The 18,525-nt window shown below is 46.3% G+C and overlaps 1 protein-coding gene across 1 annotated transcript in view; it reads left to right on the forward strand.

The window, feature by feature from the left end:
• Positions 1-13,702, forward strand: part of LOC130107800 (MICOS complex subunit mic25a-like) — a 107,045-nt gene extending 93,343 nt beyond the window's left edge. Inside the window, exon 8 of the mRNA XM_056274558.1 lies at positions 13,066-13,702. Within this exon, the coding sequence (XP_056130533.1) occupies positions 13,066-13,089 (24 nt within the window). The 3' untranslated portion in view covers positions 13,090-13,702. The remainder of the gene's footprint in view (positions 1-13,065) is intronic.
• Positions 13,703-18,525: the final 4,823 nt, after the last annotated feature.

Genomic DNA, 18,525 nt, shown 5'->3' on the forward strand with positions numbered 1-18,525 from the left:
CTTAATCAGTAGGGCTGAACAGCTTCTGAGGAGCACTCGCCACTCTATTCCACACACTTAACCTGCTCGAGCCCTGCTCTCTCCTGAACACAGTGTGCCCAACCCAACTACTCAGTGAGTGTGTGTGTGTGGGGGGGGGGGTGCACATGCAATAGTTGCTGGCATTCCTGTTAACGTCCTGCTCTATTTAGGCTTCATTTATTTATGCATTGTATTTTACTAGGGTTCCAAAAATTGTCAAAATTTGGTTTGTGCCAAATAACAAAAAAAAAAAGAGAGAGAGAGAGAAGGACACTTCATAACGTCTGAATTTATCACAGCATGGTAACGGCCAACTTTTAAGGCTTTTAGGCTTTTTCAATGTTTCAAGTTTCTGGGACATTCTGCTCCCCAAGCCGTCTGATTTATACAGGGCATTCAGTTGTCCAACACTGATATGCTCAATCAATGTTACACTGGAAGATTGTTATTCATTAATAGCTCATTCAAATATTGTGCAATAATACTAAGCAATTATGATGCCTAAACGTTAGGGGATTTATAATATAATGAGGTACTGTTTCCACTATGACCATTTTGTGAGTTGTTTAAAGGGGCAGTCACATTAAACTTCCATGTTTCATTCACTTCAATTCAAATGCATATGATGTCACGATCACCCTGATGCTGGAAATTAAACATAGAAGAAGCCATCATTCTCACAATCATTATGCTTTTAATTTGGGGGATTACAGAATGCATTTCACAAAAGAGGCTGCATTGGTTACTGTGTCACAGGAGAGCGGAGTTGATAGCTTATTATATGTTGTCATTTTCTCAATATTTACATGAGCAATTATATAGCTAGACGGTTAGTATTAGTCTCCCTACACCCGTGTTTGTCATGGGAAACAAGGTGATAATGGTTGCATCAATGGTCATTTGACCGGCCCTTAAAGCTGCGGTAGGTAGTATTTTTATGGCTTAATTGGGCAAAGAGTCCATAATAACCTTTCAGCGTATCGTAAATCAAGTGGTCTGAGAGAAAACTAAATTTACACACCTCCTCTTGGCTCTGTATTCACATTCTTAAAAAAAATCTACCCGGGGCAGAAGATTTTAGCTAATCATGGGTCATTTCAGAGAGAGGGCATTCCCATTGGCTGTCCTACAACTGCAGATGCACATCCATCCATCCATCCATTATCTTAACCGCATATCCTGCTCTCTGGGTCGGGGGGGGGGGTGGTGGTGGTTGAAGAGCGATGCGGAGGTCATTTGGTGGGAGGGATTTAGCGGAGTGATACGAGGCAGCAGAGAGAGGGGCGGAAGGATTTGCATTGGAAAGTTCAATGTTACGTACTGCCACTTTAACAATTCTAAATTAAAACGGCTCATTGCCAATGAGCCGTTTTAATTAAAATTGCTCGCTCATAGCTATTGAGCAATTTTAATTTAGAACACTTTTTATAGTATTTGGTTGCTCTCTGTCTACATCTCGACAACCATCAAGTGAGTAGATGTACTGAGAAATAAATCAAGTCTCTGTGGCCTCCCTAAGCTCTGCAGATGGAGGCAGTAAATGTCTCTGTACCCTCTCCTTTTCAGCCAGGCGGCAGTGTTCTTCACAAGCTGGCGTCGCCAATGGTCCCTACTTAATGTCAGTCAGTTTGAGCTTTCACAAGTCAGAAGTGAGGTAGCGGATTCTTTTGCAGGATGTTTTCAAAATATTGCTAGCTCTTGCTAACTTCTGCCCAGGATCGCTTACACCCACTTTAAGCCTGTGTTCACAGCACTGTTGTTGTTGAAAAGCTTTTTTCAACTGTTTTTATTTATTTATTATTATTTCATTGAATTTTCATTTCATGCTATGTCATTTGGAAAAGAGAACAATAGCAATATGTTATTATAGAATTATGTTTGATGCACTTCATGATTTTACCTAAACATTTCTGTGACCTTCATTGAGATTGAAAAAATGAGTGGCCAGGAAAAAAAAAAACCCTAATCATTGTGGTTTCTCTTCCATCCTCCTGTCACCAATCAATATAAGTTGAGAAGGATATGATGCGTGCAAATGGTGTGTGCATGATTTGTTTGTTGTTTAGCTTATTTAGCTTTTTGAAAGAAAACAACAAAAACGAATGCCTTATATTACTCTATTACCCCTAAAAGCAGTAACATTGTGTAACACATTGTAAAAGCAATGGGTTGCCCTCAGTGCTGCCCTCTCTAGAATTCACTTGGTAACAGAGGACAGCTTTAGCGTATTAAGGTGTGTTATGGGCTGGGAAAGATGATGTATACAAATTCTATCACACCTGTTTACAGTAACACCCTGTACAAAAATGTTTGCTTTACCATCAGTGGCGGTTCTAGGAATTTTTAACTAGGGGGGCCCAGGGGTGGCAAAGGGATGTCTAGAGGTGGCCACAGTGTGTTTTTAATGTGCGCGCATAGTGTGCAGAATTTTTTATAAGCATTAACGTTATACTGATAATAGGCTAAAACATTAATTAATAGGCTACATGCTTACACGTAACTACTGATGTTCAGTCTTATATTTTGCAGAACTTTTATAGTCAAATTGGCTAACATTAACAATGACAAATGAATAGGGCTTTTTTTTCTGAGCTCATTTGAGGCTATTAAGTAGTCAGTCGTTCTGAGTAAACCACCAAACAAAATGCATCATGCAAACCCTGGGTTCTATCTTCCTCTAAATAAACTCAAAATGACTAATCTGAATTATACAGTATACCTACCATACAGCATAGCGTATGCTAATATAAAAAGACAATTAGCCTGGATGTTTTTGGATAAAGATTAAAAAGGTTCTGACCATATTTATGGACTTTGTCCTGCAGAACAAACTGCAAGGTGTTAGGCAATTCCTGCTGTGGTACAACACCAATTTACAGGCTTGTTTCAATCTGAGGAGACCTGCATGAAGTGACTTGATAAGTAACATGCATTATTACAGAGATAGTGTGAATGTGATTTTTGGACAAAGCAACAATGTGTATCACCATTTTCAGGTTCCAGAGCTTTGTTATAACTAGAGGAGTGCACTCAGCAGAGTGCAGATCTCTGCCAGGCATACGTAAATCCCCTTCTCCGTACATGCAGGCATGGACAGAAAAAAAAGTGTTTTTCCTGCCATTATAAGATTTTTGCAGTGCCCAAGTTGATAGGAATGAGAAATATGGGGGGGTGTTTTAAATATGCAGCACTGAAGCTAAAAAAAAAGCTACCTATCAAGCTACAAAGTCTGTGGATGTGCAGCAGCCCCCTTTTCGGACCCTCACATGAAAGTGAACAAGTCTAATATGAAATTACAGCGATCAGGCTATCATAACCATATTATTCAAACTATAAAAATGGTGATGAAAGTATGACTACCCAAATCCATAGGTCTCTCTCTAGTGTAAAGGCGCGCTGTGTAATTAATTTTTTTTGCCAAGTATGGACTGGTTCTAGTTTACATTGAGTATAAAGGCCCGCTATTTGCATAATTAGCATGTTATTTCAGTCACTGATAATTATTGGCATGTGTTTGAATCCTTGTATGTCCAGGTGGGTACTTGAGTTACCTCTGTCTAACTGTACAGAGTGCACTAAATTTAGACTGGCCAACCGCAAGAAGGGCAGATGATCAGGCACAATCAGCAATCAGACTTAAGGATATTATGGGACAAGTGCAACAGGATCATGGAAACCACAGTTCTTGGCACACTCAAACCTGTGTGGAACAAAGCAGTACACTAAGAAAACAGGATGTTGGTAGCAGAGCAAATATATAGCCCGGAGGAAATGGCAAACTGTGCCAAAAAGTTTCTTAAACTAAACAGGAACAATAGGAAATGTGGGAAAGTGAAGAGTTGAAAACGTTTTGTCTTAAGTGTAAAGCAGAGGGACTCGCATTCATAACGTACTAACAGTCTATATGATAATTAGGTAATGATCCCAGTATGCTTTTTGTTCAGACAAAGCAATATTTAGACACATTTTGTCAGCATGCACATCAGGTTTTTCAAAAGGTTCATTGTATAACAAAGCTTGGTACTAAAAAGTGTTTTGCATCAGCAGTGGTGAAAGGTGAGACTGAAACTAATTATTTCCCAATTTTTGGTCCAACACTCAGCGTCCTGTTTTCTTTGTAGAGCTCGCCGCCACAGAAGAAGGCATGAACTATTTGAAGTAAAAAAACTAAAACAGATTTGCACAACTCAGCTGAGCTTGGATGCTCTGCTCTCCCACAACCACTGACAATTTACCCTGCAAGTTGGGGGATAATATTCATGGACAGGGTGCATTTTGTGCTACTAAGGAACCTTCTTAAATAGAGTCTGGTTGGACCCACCTGTAGTAGGTACATTATGTCGGATCCATATGAATGAATTAAGACGGCAGTCTTCTCACTAAGACTGCAGTCTTAATTCATCGTATGATATAATGACGATAGCAGAGGTGGATAACCACACATTGGCATCCTTCTGTTTGCATAAGACAGTTGAGCGAGTCATTTCCAGCCGGCATGTCAGCCTACCCGTTAGATTTTGATGGGTGGTAGAATTGGATGTCTGCGGTGCTGTGCGTGTTGTGCCAAGCCAGAGAGGGCAGTAAAGGCAAAACCCTCTAGCTTTCTATCTCCAAGAATGATGATGGTGAGCACACCCAAACTGGCAATCTGGCAGTTCTGGCAGATGACAGAAGGGCTGTTCTGGGCCTGTCTGGCTAACCTGCTGGAAAAAAAAGGAAGCAAATGTACTAAAAATATCAATAAACCAAAGTGGGTTTCTAAATTGGACTAATCATCGGAATACAAGCAATATGGGCTGCTGCACTTTAACCAGGTGACTGGCCCATAACCAGTCAAAAGAAAAATGTGCAGCAATGCAGGAACTCTACTATAGGCTGTCATCAAAATTGTGTAAAGATATGTCAGTTATTTGCCTGTGCTTTTAAAATGTAGTTTTTTGCATTAAAGTCCCATTTGTCAGATTCACAGAGCAGTATTTCGTGAATGATCTGATAACATGTTTGTTGTTGAAAAGAAAGTAGGGAGACAAAAAGTGATTCATTAATCCCGGCTGAAAGCAGAGCCGCAACGCGCCGCTATTCGTGGTGTGGGATTCTCCTTAACTGCTCACATTGTCTTGTTTCTTGCTTATTCTCTTTTCTGATTAACAGAGTACACAAGGATTTCCATTGGTAAAGGAAAAAAAATGTCTATATCCAACTTGCATTTGGGTTCAGCTACACTTTGTGTAGTATTGGTTGGCTATGTGATGGCTTGGTAAAAGGTGAGAGTGGAAACGATTTGGTGAGATGTGGTAAAATGTTTTCATAATAATGAAAAAAAAAATTATTAATTTTTTTTCATTATTATGAATGTAGAATTCTGTAAATTAATCACATACTTGGAAAACTTGGATTAGTCCTCCATCAATACACTGTAATGCACGGATCACAGATCAGTATGTTGATTTACCTTCAGCAACTGATGGGCCCTGAAAATGGATTTGAATCCAAACTGGAGGTAAAGCAAGTTAAATAGTATGAGGGTCATCAGGTCTGTCTGTTAAGGGAGAGAGACAGTCTTGTTAGGAAAGTGAAGAAACAGAAATAGAAAAAAAATTTTGTACAGTTATTTTGTAATGGGTGGATGAACACTGTGATGGCCTGGTGGCCTGTCCAGGGTGTCTCCCCGCCTGCCGCCCAATGACTGCTGGGATAGGCTCCAGCATCCCCGCAACCCCGATTGGGATGAGCAGTTTGGTTAATGAATGGATGGTAAAATGTAAAAAAAGCTCTGAGAGTAGTATTAGTTGCAGTTTTTTTTCCTCCATTGTATTTCCTACGTAGGTGAATCCACAGCTTGTGGGTGAGGGCGGGTTCTGCCTTCTGGAGCTGTCTCAACCCAGCATCTGTTGTGGTTACAGATGTTCACTTGATCACCACCACCACACACTTCTCTCTCGTACATTGGTATGAATCTATTATTGTTGTTGTTATTATTATTGATCTACTTGTTTTATTTTTACATTTTAATTAGTAGTAGTAGTAGAAGTATTATCATTCTGCTGGGGATGAGAATATGTGTTCTGTTGTGAGACAATTACTTTATTCCGTTGAACGGGGGGGTTGCGGTGCTCTACTACCCGGGTGTGATTACAATCACAGTCTTGCATTAGATTCGAAAGCATTAAAGCGCCCCTGTGATGCCCTCAGAGCTTTAGTTAGGAAATTTCCAAGGAAAGAGTGAACAAAAGAGTGAATAGAAGTGCTAGCGAGAGGGCTTTGACTGGTCCTTAACTAGTCACTTTAAACTTCCTTCTAGGATTTCATTGTGAGTGTGTGTGTCGAGGCGCTGCCACAGTCGGGGCTCTCATACGCGTGGACAACGATGGAGGAATGAGGCCGCAACAGCCCGTTTATTAAAAGCACAAAGACGATGATTTAAACACACCGGAGTTTACAAACAAGCACAATAACTAAAAATGGACGTCTAATTAAAAGTCAGACCGGGGAGCGAGCTACGAGGGTCTTCAGCTCTCTCCAAAGCTGTGTGTTTCTGGGGGTGCAGCCGTGTTTAATACCCGTCTTGAGCCAATTAGGCTGCCTCAAGACAGGTATGGCCCGCACTCCTCCGCACCTTGACACAGTTTGTGTGTGAATATGTGTGTGTGGGTGTGTATGTGTGTGCTTATATATGTGTGTGTGTTCTAGCTTGTGTGTAATAGTTGAATAGTAGGGGGGGTTGAGTCGCTGAGTTTAAAGGTAGCGCCTGCTGTGTGCAATAGCTGTGGTTTTCTTCTTCTTCTTCTTCTTCTTCTTTTTTTTGTGGATGTTTTTTCTCCCTTTTTCTCCCCAATTGTGCCCGGCCAATAACCCCACTCTTCTGAGCCGCCCCGGTCGCTGCTCCACCCCCTCTGCCCATCCGGGGAGGGCTGCAGACCACCACATGCCTCCTCCGATACATGTGGAGTCGTCAGTTGCTTCTTTTCACCTGACAGTGAGGAGTTTCACCAGGGGGATGTAGCACGTGGGAGGATCACGCTTTTCCCCCAGTTACCACTCCCCCCCCGAACAGGCGCCCCGACCAACCAGAGGAGGCGCTAGTGCAGCGACCAGGACACATACCCACATCCAGCTTCCCACCTGCAGACACGGCCAGTTGTGTCTGTAGGGACGCCAGGCCAAGCCGGGAGTAACACGGGGATTCGAACCGGCGATTCCCGTGTTAGTAGGCAGCGGAATCGACCGCTACGCTACCTGGACACCCTGCTGTGGTTTTGTTTCTTTTCACATCACCATCAATCGTGTGTGTGTGTGCTAGCGTGCTAGCGTGCTTATACATAAGCCACCCACTCTTGCCGGTGTGTGTCTGTCAGTGTGTACATCCACATGGGTTAGCACACGTGCCTCAGTGTTCTGTGCAGGTCTCTATCCACACAGAACTGTTTCCCCATGAACACGTACCAGCTGATATTTACATAAAAGGCCACCGCAACGTCACATTTCTTCACAAACATGCTCATTTCCAGAGTAGGAGTGCGTCTCCGAAAGTGCCGCAGCTAGCACCACAGCGGCTGCTCTTACTAGCTCTAGATAGGGTCTCCTGTAATCACAACGAGGGCTGAATGGCTTCATAAAGGCCGACTACTTTACCCACGTCCTCACGCAGACCTGTTCAGCCCGTCTTAACAAAGACAGCGACGGATAGGAAGAGGGAGAATTCTGTCCTTCCTCGCTGAAAACCACAGCATGAGGCTTTGTGGCAGGGATGAAAGAAGGATAGAGGCCATCCATCAAGAAGCAGTAGATGGAGGGAGAGAGAGAGAGAGAGAGAGAGAGAGAGAGAGAGAGAGAGAGAGAGAGAGAGAGAGAGAGAGAGAGAGAGAGAGGCTCAGAACTGTCTCATTGAAGACGTGTTAATTGAATATTGACAGAGAGATAGAGACGCGTGGATGATGGAGGGAGTGTAAGGAAAAAAAGCATAGGGGAGGACAAGAGTCTGTCAGTGGAGGTGGGAATGGAAGAAAATGTTGAAAGGAGGGGAGAGTAAAAGAGGGGAGAGGAGTGGGCTCTGTCTGTCGTTCAAAAGAGACGGAAAAGAGGAAATAGAAGGGGGGGGATGGCAGATGTGAGGATTGGCAAATTCAGAGGGGGAAAAGGAAATAGAAAGAAGAGACAGAATAAGGAATGTGTGTGTGTGTGAGTGTGTGTGTGCGCGTGTGTGTGTGTGTGTTCACGTGCATGTTTGGCTATCGGCAGTAGCAGGCGGTGAGCCCCGCTGTGAGCCCCGGCCTGCCTTCTAACTCTCATCTGATAACAGAGCCACTCCATTCAGCACCGTTCAGGTCCTGCAGCACACTGTTATACAAACATATATACAAACACACACCTCCCTCTCTCACTCTCTCACTCACACACACAATCTCACACACACTCACACACACACTCACACACAGTCTATAGTGCTTGAACTCATGCTAATGCTTGCTGCACAAACACACACACTGTGCACAAACATATGGTCTTGCATCAGCTCACTACACTGCAGGACTTATAGCATGGCACTAAACATACATACACGAGTACTACTTACACCTTATTTATTCCCCTTTTCCTCCGTCTCTCTCTTTCACTCTCATTCTTTGTCTCTTTTATCCCTCCTCACTTACACAACACACATCTCCACGATTACATAAAGATTAGCAGTTCTCTCTCATACCTCTTATCCTAGCCCACCCTTTTAGGAATCTCTCAGTTCCTTTCTTCCTCTTTCTTCCTCTTTCTCTCTCTTTGTCTAAGCGTTTCTCTACACACCAAATCCATCCTACACCCCACTGGCATCCGGCTAAACGTCTCATCCGCGCTACACCCCATTGACTGCCACCTCTGTAATATGTGATCAGCTCGCCGGGCCCGTAATGAGCTGTCATGTTGCTGTGGGTCATTCAGCACGGCATGGTCAAGGTGTCGTCCGGAATTCTGACAGAGGAATTCTGGCGGGGGATGAGAGTTTTTATCGTCCTCGTCCTCGTCATCATCGTTTTTGAACTTCCCCGGCCTGGACGCCATTATCAGACGTGAGAACAGTCTTGCCAACGTTGTTTCACTTGGTTTTCAGTCTGTGGCCATATTGATCTTATGATAACACAATAGCTTTCATTCCTGTACTGTGTCCTTATTTTTGGATTTACTTCGTTTATATTTTGATTTCCCGCACAACGTTACCTTGAACATCAAAAACTACATCTTTATTGATTTTTTCCAATTATTCTCATGTCTTTGCCAATTATTACTGTGACTGAGTGATATGTTCACTGTAAAATACATTTCGGCTATGCACCTAAGATGTAATGAAGCCTATTTTTGGGGGGGAGGGGGTTTTCCCCCTTTTTCTCCCCAATTGGACTTGGCCAATTACTCCACTCTTCCGAGCCGTCCCGGTTGCTGCTCCACCCAGGGCCGGATCTCTGCATAGGCCGAGGGGGCCCAAAGTTACGGGGGATGGGGGAAATATAGTATATTTTAAAATTATTATTTTTTAACATATCAACAATTCCTATGATACTGAGACGCCAAATAAATATATTGCATTTTACTTTTCATGTTGGTGGGGGGGGGGGGTGCCAAAACGGAGGCGAGGCCTAGGGCCCATTAACATCATGATCCGGCCCTGGCTCCAGCCCCTCTGCCGATCCGGGGAGGGCTGCAGACTACCACATGCCTCCTCTGATACATGTGGAGTCGCCAGCCGCTTCTTTTCACCTGACCCTGAAGAGTTTTGCTAGGGGGACGTAGCACATGGGAGGATCACGCACCCCCCCCCCCCCAACAGGCACCCCAACCGACCAAAGGAGGTGCTAGTGCGGCGACCAGGACACATACCCACATCCGGCTTCCCACCTGCGGACACGACCAATTTTTTTCTGTAGGGATGCCCGACCAAGCTCGAGGTAACATGGGGATTCGAACTGGCGATCCGTGTGTTGGTAGGCAACGGAATAGACCGCCACGCTTCCCAGACGCCCATAATGAAGACATTTGACTAATGACTGTCTACCAAGACTATTAAACGATTGATTTCCTAATTCACTTAGTAACCAAGTACACTCGACCAAACTAAGCAACTGCCTGAATGAGTGAACGTTTTAAATTGTCCAGCGTACCTGCCTGGCTGACTGACTGGCTGGGTGACTGACTGGCTGGCTGACTGACTGGCTGACTGGCTGGCTGGCTGGCTGACACACTGACCAGCGGACTGACTATGCCCCGTCCTCACTCACTGATTGACTAATTGACTGTCTGACTGTCTTACCGACTGTGTAATGAGTGAATGTCTGAGTGTTTATCACTCCAAGAGTGTGTGAGTGACAATCTGCCTTGGCTGCAGTCTCTGTCTCCCCACATGGACGGAGGGGGAGAAAAAGAGAGAGAGAGTGCTGTTAGCGCTGAGCAGAGACGACAGTTATTGATTTTTCCACCCGTCTATTATTTTCGTTTTTCACAGACAAGAGGCAAGTGAGTCTTTCAGCTGCGTGTTCGTGTTGGTGTGGGCGGTTTTGCATGCGGTGCAGATGCGGGTTTGATGTCTGCCTGATGCCCATTAGCCTTTGACTGTGGAAGTGTGACCGTTGCTGTTGTGTGTGTGCGCACTGTTGCTTTAATGTTGCTGTCAAAAATATTATCTCGCCGAGAAACACAACGCGTATACTTTTTACACGTCTCACAAATAACTGGATGGACACAAGCGAGCAGTGAGAACAGCAAGTGTGCCTACGTCTGTGTGCGAACCCAATTAATGTGTACATTTGTGAGTTTATACGACACAAAAAAGCCTCCACCTCCTTCTGTCTTGCGTGGTAAAAAGTAGGGGTTAGCAAAAAGAGACAACGTGTGCACTAGCCTAAGATGGAAGAAGGTGATAGAATGACGTCTGGAGGTGGCACAGAAACATGACAGACCTCCTACAGGTTCATATTGTAGCGAATTCGGGGGACAACGCAACCACAGGAACTGCCGCGGCCGGGAGGCGAACCCGTATCGCCCGCACCGCAGAAGGCATCGCTAACCGCTAGACTAAAGGGTCAGACTCGCGAGCCAGCGGCCAGCGTGTCTACTTATCCATGCACGCTACAATATGTTGTATTGCATCGCTCAGACCTATGACGTAGCATCAGTGAACCCACAAGATGGCAAAATGGTACACTTAATAATAGCCAAGGCTCAGCGGTTTCAGTTTTTATTTTTCAAAGCCATCCAGCATGCCGAATTTCGCCACAAGAGGACACTGTTACGTAACCTCACACGAACAGGAACAATTTTTGGATCCGTGGAAAAAATGAAATGAAAATCAAACTGATCTGCTGCTTTTAATAAAATCTGCGTATTTTTCGGCCAAAATAGGTAAAACCCGAAAACGCTGAGCCTTGATAATAGCTGAAACCCCTGTCTAACTAGTTCACAAACCTGCAAAACCAAACCTTACCATACCCGTGCATCTTCTGACCCTACCCGTGCATTACCGCTGCATTCAAGTACACTGGCTCCGCTCTTATGTAGTCGTTTCTCCAAGTTCCAGTACGGCCCTCGACTGTGTGACTTTGACCGTCCCACCCGTCCGAGGTGTAGTGCATAAAAAGCTCTCGCTGTCTTCAAATTAACCGAGTGTCAATGGCAGCTGTGCAAATTCTGGCCCGTGGTGCCAAATCGAGCAAAGTGAGTAGTTTGGAAAGTGCTTTGGGGTCAGTCTGGGAATGAGGGAGCACTTCATAAACTATGCATGAGGCCTGGTGTCCCATCATGCTGCCCCGGATCAGACTTGCCGATGCTAAGCACACCTTGCCACCTCATACACACGAACACCAGACTAGACAATCAACAAATCTGCGTGCGCACACTCGCATATACATTCGCACACACAAAAGCTAGGACTCAAGACAATAGCGCTACCACAGACACTTGCACACAAAGGCACACGGTGTCTTTTTTCACGCACGCATTTGGACGCGCGGGCTGTTGCTCCTCATATCTGGGGACGTGAGCCGAACACCAAAGCTAAATCCCCCTGTCACATTCACCACTCATCTCCAATTCAATGGCACAGGCCGCGATGCCCCCCGATGCACTTGGCAGGTTAAAAGCTAACCTGCCAGCCTGCCTACCTGCCTATCTGCCTGCCAGCACAGCACCGAGGTAGTTAGCATGCCAGCTAGCCCCCATCAAGCAGCCACTGGCAAATGCTTCCCTTACCCTGTGTGTGTGTGTGTGTGTGTGTGTGTGTGTGTGTGTGTGTGTGTGTGTGTGTGTGTGTGTGTGTGTGTGTGTGTGTGTGTGTGTGTGTGTGTGTGTGTGTGTGTGTGTGAGTGTGTGAGTGTGTGTGTGGACACAAAAGGTGTCCCACATTCCCCGTAGTGGGCTTACTTGTTTAGAGAAAATCAGCTAATTTGAAATTGTGAAGGGGGGGGGATGTTGGCACTTACGCATTTCAATTCCCACATTAACAGACCACCCTCCCCCCAAGCCTTATTTTAATGACTTAACACAGTTTTTCAATGGTGATTTAGCGCTAAAAATCTTAAAAGGGGGGGAGGGGGGTAATTTTTTGAAAAGTTAATATTATTAATGTAGTGTTAGTTGTGAATGGCCAACCGGTGTGGATGTCTCGTGTTTAAGAATGAATCCTCTTATCGGAGGGTGGGGATTTGGGTGATGCTCACTGTTTAATTGTTCTCTGGACATGGTTGGGCTATGAGAAAAAAAGTGATCGCAAATATTTCAGCCAGAATTTGACCATTTCTGGTCAATTTGACTGTCGCTGCTTTGAAACATGCATTCTGTGTGTGTGTGTGTGTGTGTGTGTGTGTGTGTGTGTGTGTGTGAGAATTTTGGGAAAGATGGGGACATGTTTTTGCCAGGTTCATATTGACTCCATACAGCCACTCATATGTACATTTCTACAGAATGACGTCAGACCTGCAAAGTGTCACTTTTTTTTAAGGACAGTAACACTGAGAGTGACTACCTCTCTCTCTCCCTCCTTCCCTCTCTCTCTCTCTCCTTCTCTTTCAGAGCTTACTGACCAACCATGGTTGAGAAACCCAAAACAGCAGAGAGGAGGAAGATAAGAAAGGAATGCGTCCAATCCGTCCATCTCTAGTCTCCTTCTCAATCCGTCCATCCGTTAATTTATTCATCCACCGTCACCAACCGCATACATCCCCATACCCAACTCATCCACCTCCGCCCCCCCCCCCCCCCCGGGTCCCTCTTGTCTTTTGGAGTGCATTAGCTTGACTCTTCGCCCCAGAGTGTATGATGTGTTGGTTTATTGTCGAGTTGTGCCGGCATACCCCTGCCGTCGCTGAAATAAATCCCAGTGATCTGGTGGAGATGAAGCCGCAGATTGTGTGTTTGTGTGTGTGTGTGTGTGTGTGTGTGTGTGTGTGTGTGTGTGTGTGTGTGTGTGTGTGTGTGTGTGTGTGCATGCACATGATGTGGAGGATGTCAGCCGCTTGTCGCACCGTGCTAATAACGCTCCCGCTACCGAGAATAGGGTCATAAGCACCCTTCCAACAAGGCACGGCAGGCCCCGGGGCTTGGTTGCACGCCACGCTCCAGGTTTCATTAAGACAGAGGGAAGAGAAGAAATGGAGGGATGTGAGGTATATATATTAAATGCAGAAATGTACTCTAAGGTTGTGTGCGCGTGTGTGTGTCCCTTTTCTGTCTCCCCCACCTGTCTTTTCTGTCTCTCCATACACGTCCGTGTGTTGGGCTGCCTCGCATCAAAACACGTGCACACAGCCGACGCGCTGAACGGCCACCTATTGTCCCTGCTGCCTGAGTTGCCATGGTGACAGCAAGAGTTGGCGCCGGCAGCAAGGTGTGGAGGAACCTTGCAGATAACCCTGAGGGTCAGCACAGAGAGCTGCAGCTCACACACTTAACCCCTCCCCGCGCCTCGAAGTGTGTGAGTGTGTGTGTGTGTGTGTGTGTGTGTGTGTGTGTGTTTCAGCAAGGACACGAGCATTTCCACTTATACATGGACACGCCTGGCCACCCCCGGACCAAAAGAGGCAGGTTATTGTGCAGACACACACACATGCACACACTCACACCACACACACACACACACACACACACACACACACACACATACATACACGCTGAAGATGGGCACAAACTTGGATTATGGTCACGCATGCAGACACGCCGCCACACCCTCCCAAGAAATCACACAGAGACACAACTGGTAGTCAATGTGACATCTAGCAGAGTGCAGTTGTTAAGAATAGCTGCAGGGAATGATTTATTGATCAGGGTTTGACTGCTATTTGCCACTGAGGCATCGATCACACGACATAAGTTGGAGGGCTGAGCCACTGACCAAACCGTCTATGCTGGGATGGAGCAAAGGAAAAAAGCGATAATGAATTGCGACGAGGGGGAGACACACAGTGTAGACAGAGGGTGGGTCATATTTGTGCTCAACGGGCGTGGTGTGTGTGTGTGTGTGTGTGTGTGTGTGTGTGTGTGTGTGTGTGTGTGTGTGTGTGTGTGTGTGTGTGTGTGTGTGTTAGGTCAGTCCATCTGTCCTTCTGTGTGTCAGCCAGTGAAATGGCGCTCCTGACCGCAGCTCAGCCGCCACACGAAAGGATTAGGGGTCTCAAACTCAGCAGCGGTGCCACTCGCATGACCTATATTAAACGCACCACCATATTAGAGGGTTCAACTAGCGACCGGGCCCCTCTCATCTTCCTCTGACATTTCTCCACAAATACCAGCTTCTGTTCACTCCGTTATTGCCTTTTTCCATTCAACAACTTGCTGAGATTAAACAAGCCCAGACAATGCTATCTGCCATTTGGCTTTTATTAGAAAACCACTGTCTTTAATTAAAATGGCCGGATTACAGAAATATCAGGGATAGTTTGCCAATATTTTGGATAAGAGAGCACAATGGGGGGGAGGGTGGTAGATTTGATGAAATGTTTTGAATGCATTTTGTTGGTGGATGGAGATAAACGCTATCTTGATGAAGGACCGGTGCCTACTTTCAGAGGAGCCAGCGTTGATGAAAGTTGTCTCATCCCCGAAAGGGAGTCAAATCTGAAACTCGCTGCGCATTAAGTATTTCTTTCCCTTTGCACTCCCCGAGAACCCAATTTCTATTTTTTTTCTTTTTTTTTCTTTTCTTTTCTTTTTTTTTTGGTCCACCCCCGTTTTCCTCTCGTGGCTCAGTTTCAACCTCACACCTTCGCCGCCGTTTCTTTCCTTTACCGCCTCATTTCTGTGAGAGACGTGGGATTGAGGTTGCCGTGGAAACTGACTTGCCTTTGATTGGGGAAGACAGCTGCAAGGTGCAAGGTTAGAAAATGGCTGCTCCTGCCTCACAAAGCGCCGCTATTGATTTACAGTCCGCGGCAATTACTCGGCCCGAACCGATGTGGGCGGCTGGCGGACCCGCGAGCAGAACGCGCTCAGACGCGTTTTACTCAGCGCGCGCTCTCCTCGGCAGCCAATCAAGCAATATAATTGTCTCCGTCCCCACCCTCCCCTCCCCCCCGCGCAGATGTTTTATGAATTGAGTGTCCTCGTGTAGCTGCCAAAGCTGTCAATGTACGGGTAGCGTAGCGGTCTATTCCGTTGCCTACCAACACGGGTGGCGTCGGTTCGAATGCCCCGTGTTACCTCCGGTTTAGTCGGGCGTTCCCACAGACGCAATTGGTCGTGTCTGGGGGTGGGAACCCGGATGTGGCTATTAAAAAAGAAGAAGCTATCAATGGAGACAATTTACCAGTTAGCTGCTGAGCTGAGCGTTACGTGTCCCTGAATCTCTCTCTTTTGGTAGCCCGGCTTTGATACACCTAAGTACGAAGACTTGCTCCGCTCTAAACACCCAGTGTGGCTCAAAACTAAGTTGAGCACTTGTAGAAGTCGGTAAAATGATTCACACAAAGAGAAAGATAGGAACGCGAAGACACACACTCCTACACACACACATGCAGCCATCTTCTTCTCATCTTTTGCTGTGCACACCCACCCACGCCTTTCCTCTCCCCTTTGAGCTGCGCCTCCTCTGCCTCCTCCTCCAGCCATGCTTGGCACCCTGTATGTGAAAAGTTGACAATGAGCCCAATTTTTGTGTGTGTGGCTTCATCGATCTCAGACACACACACACACACACACACACACACACACACACACACACACACACACACACACACACACACACACACACACACACACACACACACACACAGCTTTCAACCTAATTGAATGACACACTTTTAATAAACTGGGGGTCTGAATAGAAAGTGGCATCACTGGTGTATTGACTTCCACCACCCCCTTCCCACCTCACCGAACCAATAAGGTGGCAGGACTCCGACCCGGGGAACGAAAGAGGAAGAGCAAACTGGGCTACTCAGTCACATTCTCCTACACATACTGAAAACTTGTTTTATTGTGTTTGCTCCTTAAGATTATAGGAGTTATTGTGAACTGTCGCTCGGAGCGAGGGAGGAATTGATGGCTCGACTCATGTCTCAAAATGTCCCCATAGAAGTTGTTCTCCTTTTGTCAGCAAGCAGCGAGCAGACCCACGACACCAAACAAGCCTTAAAATCGAGCTGACTCTGGCCCCCAGCTTGGTCGGGCATCCCTGCGGACACACTTGGCCGTGTCTGCGGTGGGAAGCTGGATGTGGGTATGTGTCCTGGTCGCTGCACTAGCGCCTCCTCTGGTTAGTGGAAGCGCCTGTTCAGGGGGGAGGGGGAACTGGGGGTGGGGGCGGTAGTGTGATCCTCCCACGCGCTACGTCCCCCTGGCGAAACTCCTCAGTGTCAGGTGAAAAGAAGTGGCTGGCGACTCCACATGTTTCGGAGGAGGCATGTGGTAGTCTGCAGCCCTCCCCAGGTGGGCAGAGGGGGTGGAGCAGCGAGAGTGGGGTAATTGGCTGGGTACAACTGGGGAGAAAAAGGTGTGTGTGTGTGTCGGGGGGGAATCGAGGTCAGTCGACTGACCCCTTCGCCCCGGCCCATGTTGGTGTTCATCATGGGGAGTGGCTGTGTTACCTGGACTATTGAAACGGTCTCACGACTCGAACAGGCGGCATGCTGGAGCGTCTGGCGTTCAAGACATGGAAGTGTAAGCCCCCGCTCGTTTCAAAGCAAGCTTGTGTGTGGCCTTTATGTGAGTTGAATGCATGAATGATGATTTATTTCGAACATGTAAACAAGCCGGATATAATATACAGATGACCCATCGCCAATAACCTGAAGTGATCAACAAATCCACACATCAGACTCAGCAAGCAAATCTCCACACGCATCAGGATATTTGTTACAAGTTCGAAAAGGAGTAGGAGGAGGTATACTTGTTTTCTCCTACCCCCTGTCACCTCCCCTTAAGTTCACTCAGCTACCACACATTACAAACTCAATCCCCACTGTACTGTGTCGTTCACATTCAATGCAAGTTGTGCTGCACAATGCAAACTCAACTACTGTGCAACAATAGAGGAAAAAAGAAAACACCAAAATATGAGAGAGAAAAAGAGAAGAAAAATAAAAACACATCCCAGTGTCACCTACCAAGAATAAACAGATCTCAATACTACGTACAACCCAGATATCCACGCGGTGTCATAGCAAGAAACACTGAAAAACAATGTAATAAGAGTACAGAGGAGGAGTTGGCAGGTTTGATAGTCTGTTAGGTTGTGTTCTGAGTCGGCTCTGTGATTCCTTGGCCTATAAACCCTACTAAAAGACTATGGTAATTGTTCTTTTTTTGTAAATAAAAAAGCCGTGTTGTGTTTCTTTTATTGCTAATGATTGATATGCTTGCTTTCTGTTTGGGTCAAAATTGAATTGTATTTGGATATTTTCAAACAAATTTTACAATTGTCCATCCATCCATTATCTTAACCGCTTATCCTGCTCTCAGAGTCGCGGGGTATTGCTATAAAATCCAAAGGTGCCCTTGTTCAGTGTGACTGGTGGACAGTTCATCTGTTGTTAATGAGGGGACAGAATATGGGGGGGGGGTAACTATTCAGTTTATCTGTATGAAGTACACAGCATCCTCCAATAAGGTGTCCGTTGGTCAGGGGTCTTGACTGGTCAGAGGTCCGCATTTCCTAGCAGCACCCCCGATACTCGTTCTTAGCTGTACAGGCTCTACTGTCTCCTCTTGACCCCTTGACGCCAACTTCTCTATCTCTGTGTCATCTAGCGTCCACAGACAGACAGACAGACTGACAGACCAGGGAGGGAAGGGGCCATGAAGGCTTGCTTGGCTCTGGAGGGAGTGTAGAGATAAGGCGAGGAGGGCCCTGAGGCAGCAGCGGGGGGGGGGGGGCGACCTGTGTCTTTGGAGAGGACCTCCTCTGACCGCCCCATCACAACACGTCAGCGAGAGGACGGGCGAAGGAGCGGGGTGCAGAGGAGTCGGGGCAAAGGTCGACATTCAGGCAACGCCGCGCGGCACACGACAAGTGGCTGACACTGTGGTGAGGAGAGGAGC

Source organism: Lampris incognitus, chromosome 2 (assembly GCF_029633865.1).
Source record: "Lampris incognitus isolate fLamInc1 chromosome 2, fLamInc1.hap2, whole genome shotgun sequence".
Taxonomy (NCBI): domain Eukaryota; kingdom Metazoa; phylum Chordata; class Actinopteri; order Lampriformes; family Lampridae; genus Lampris; species Lampris incognitus.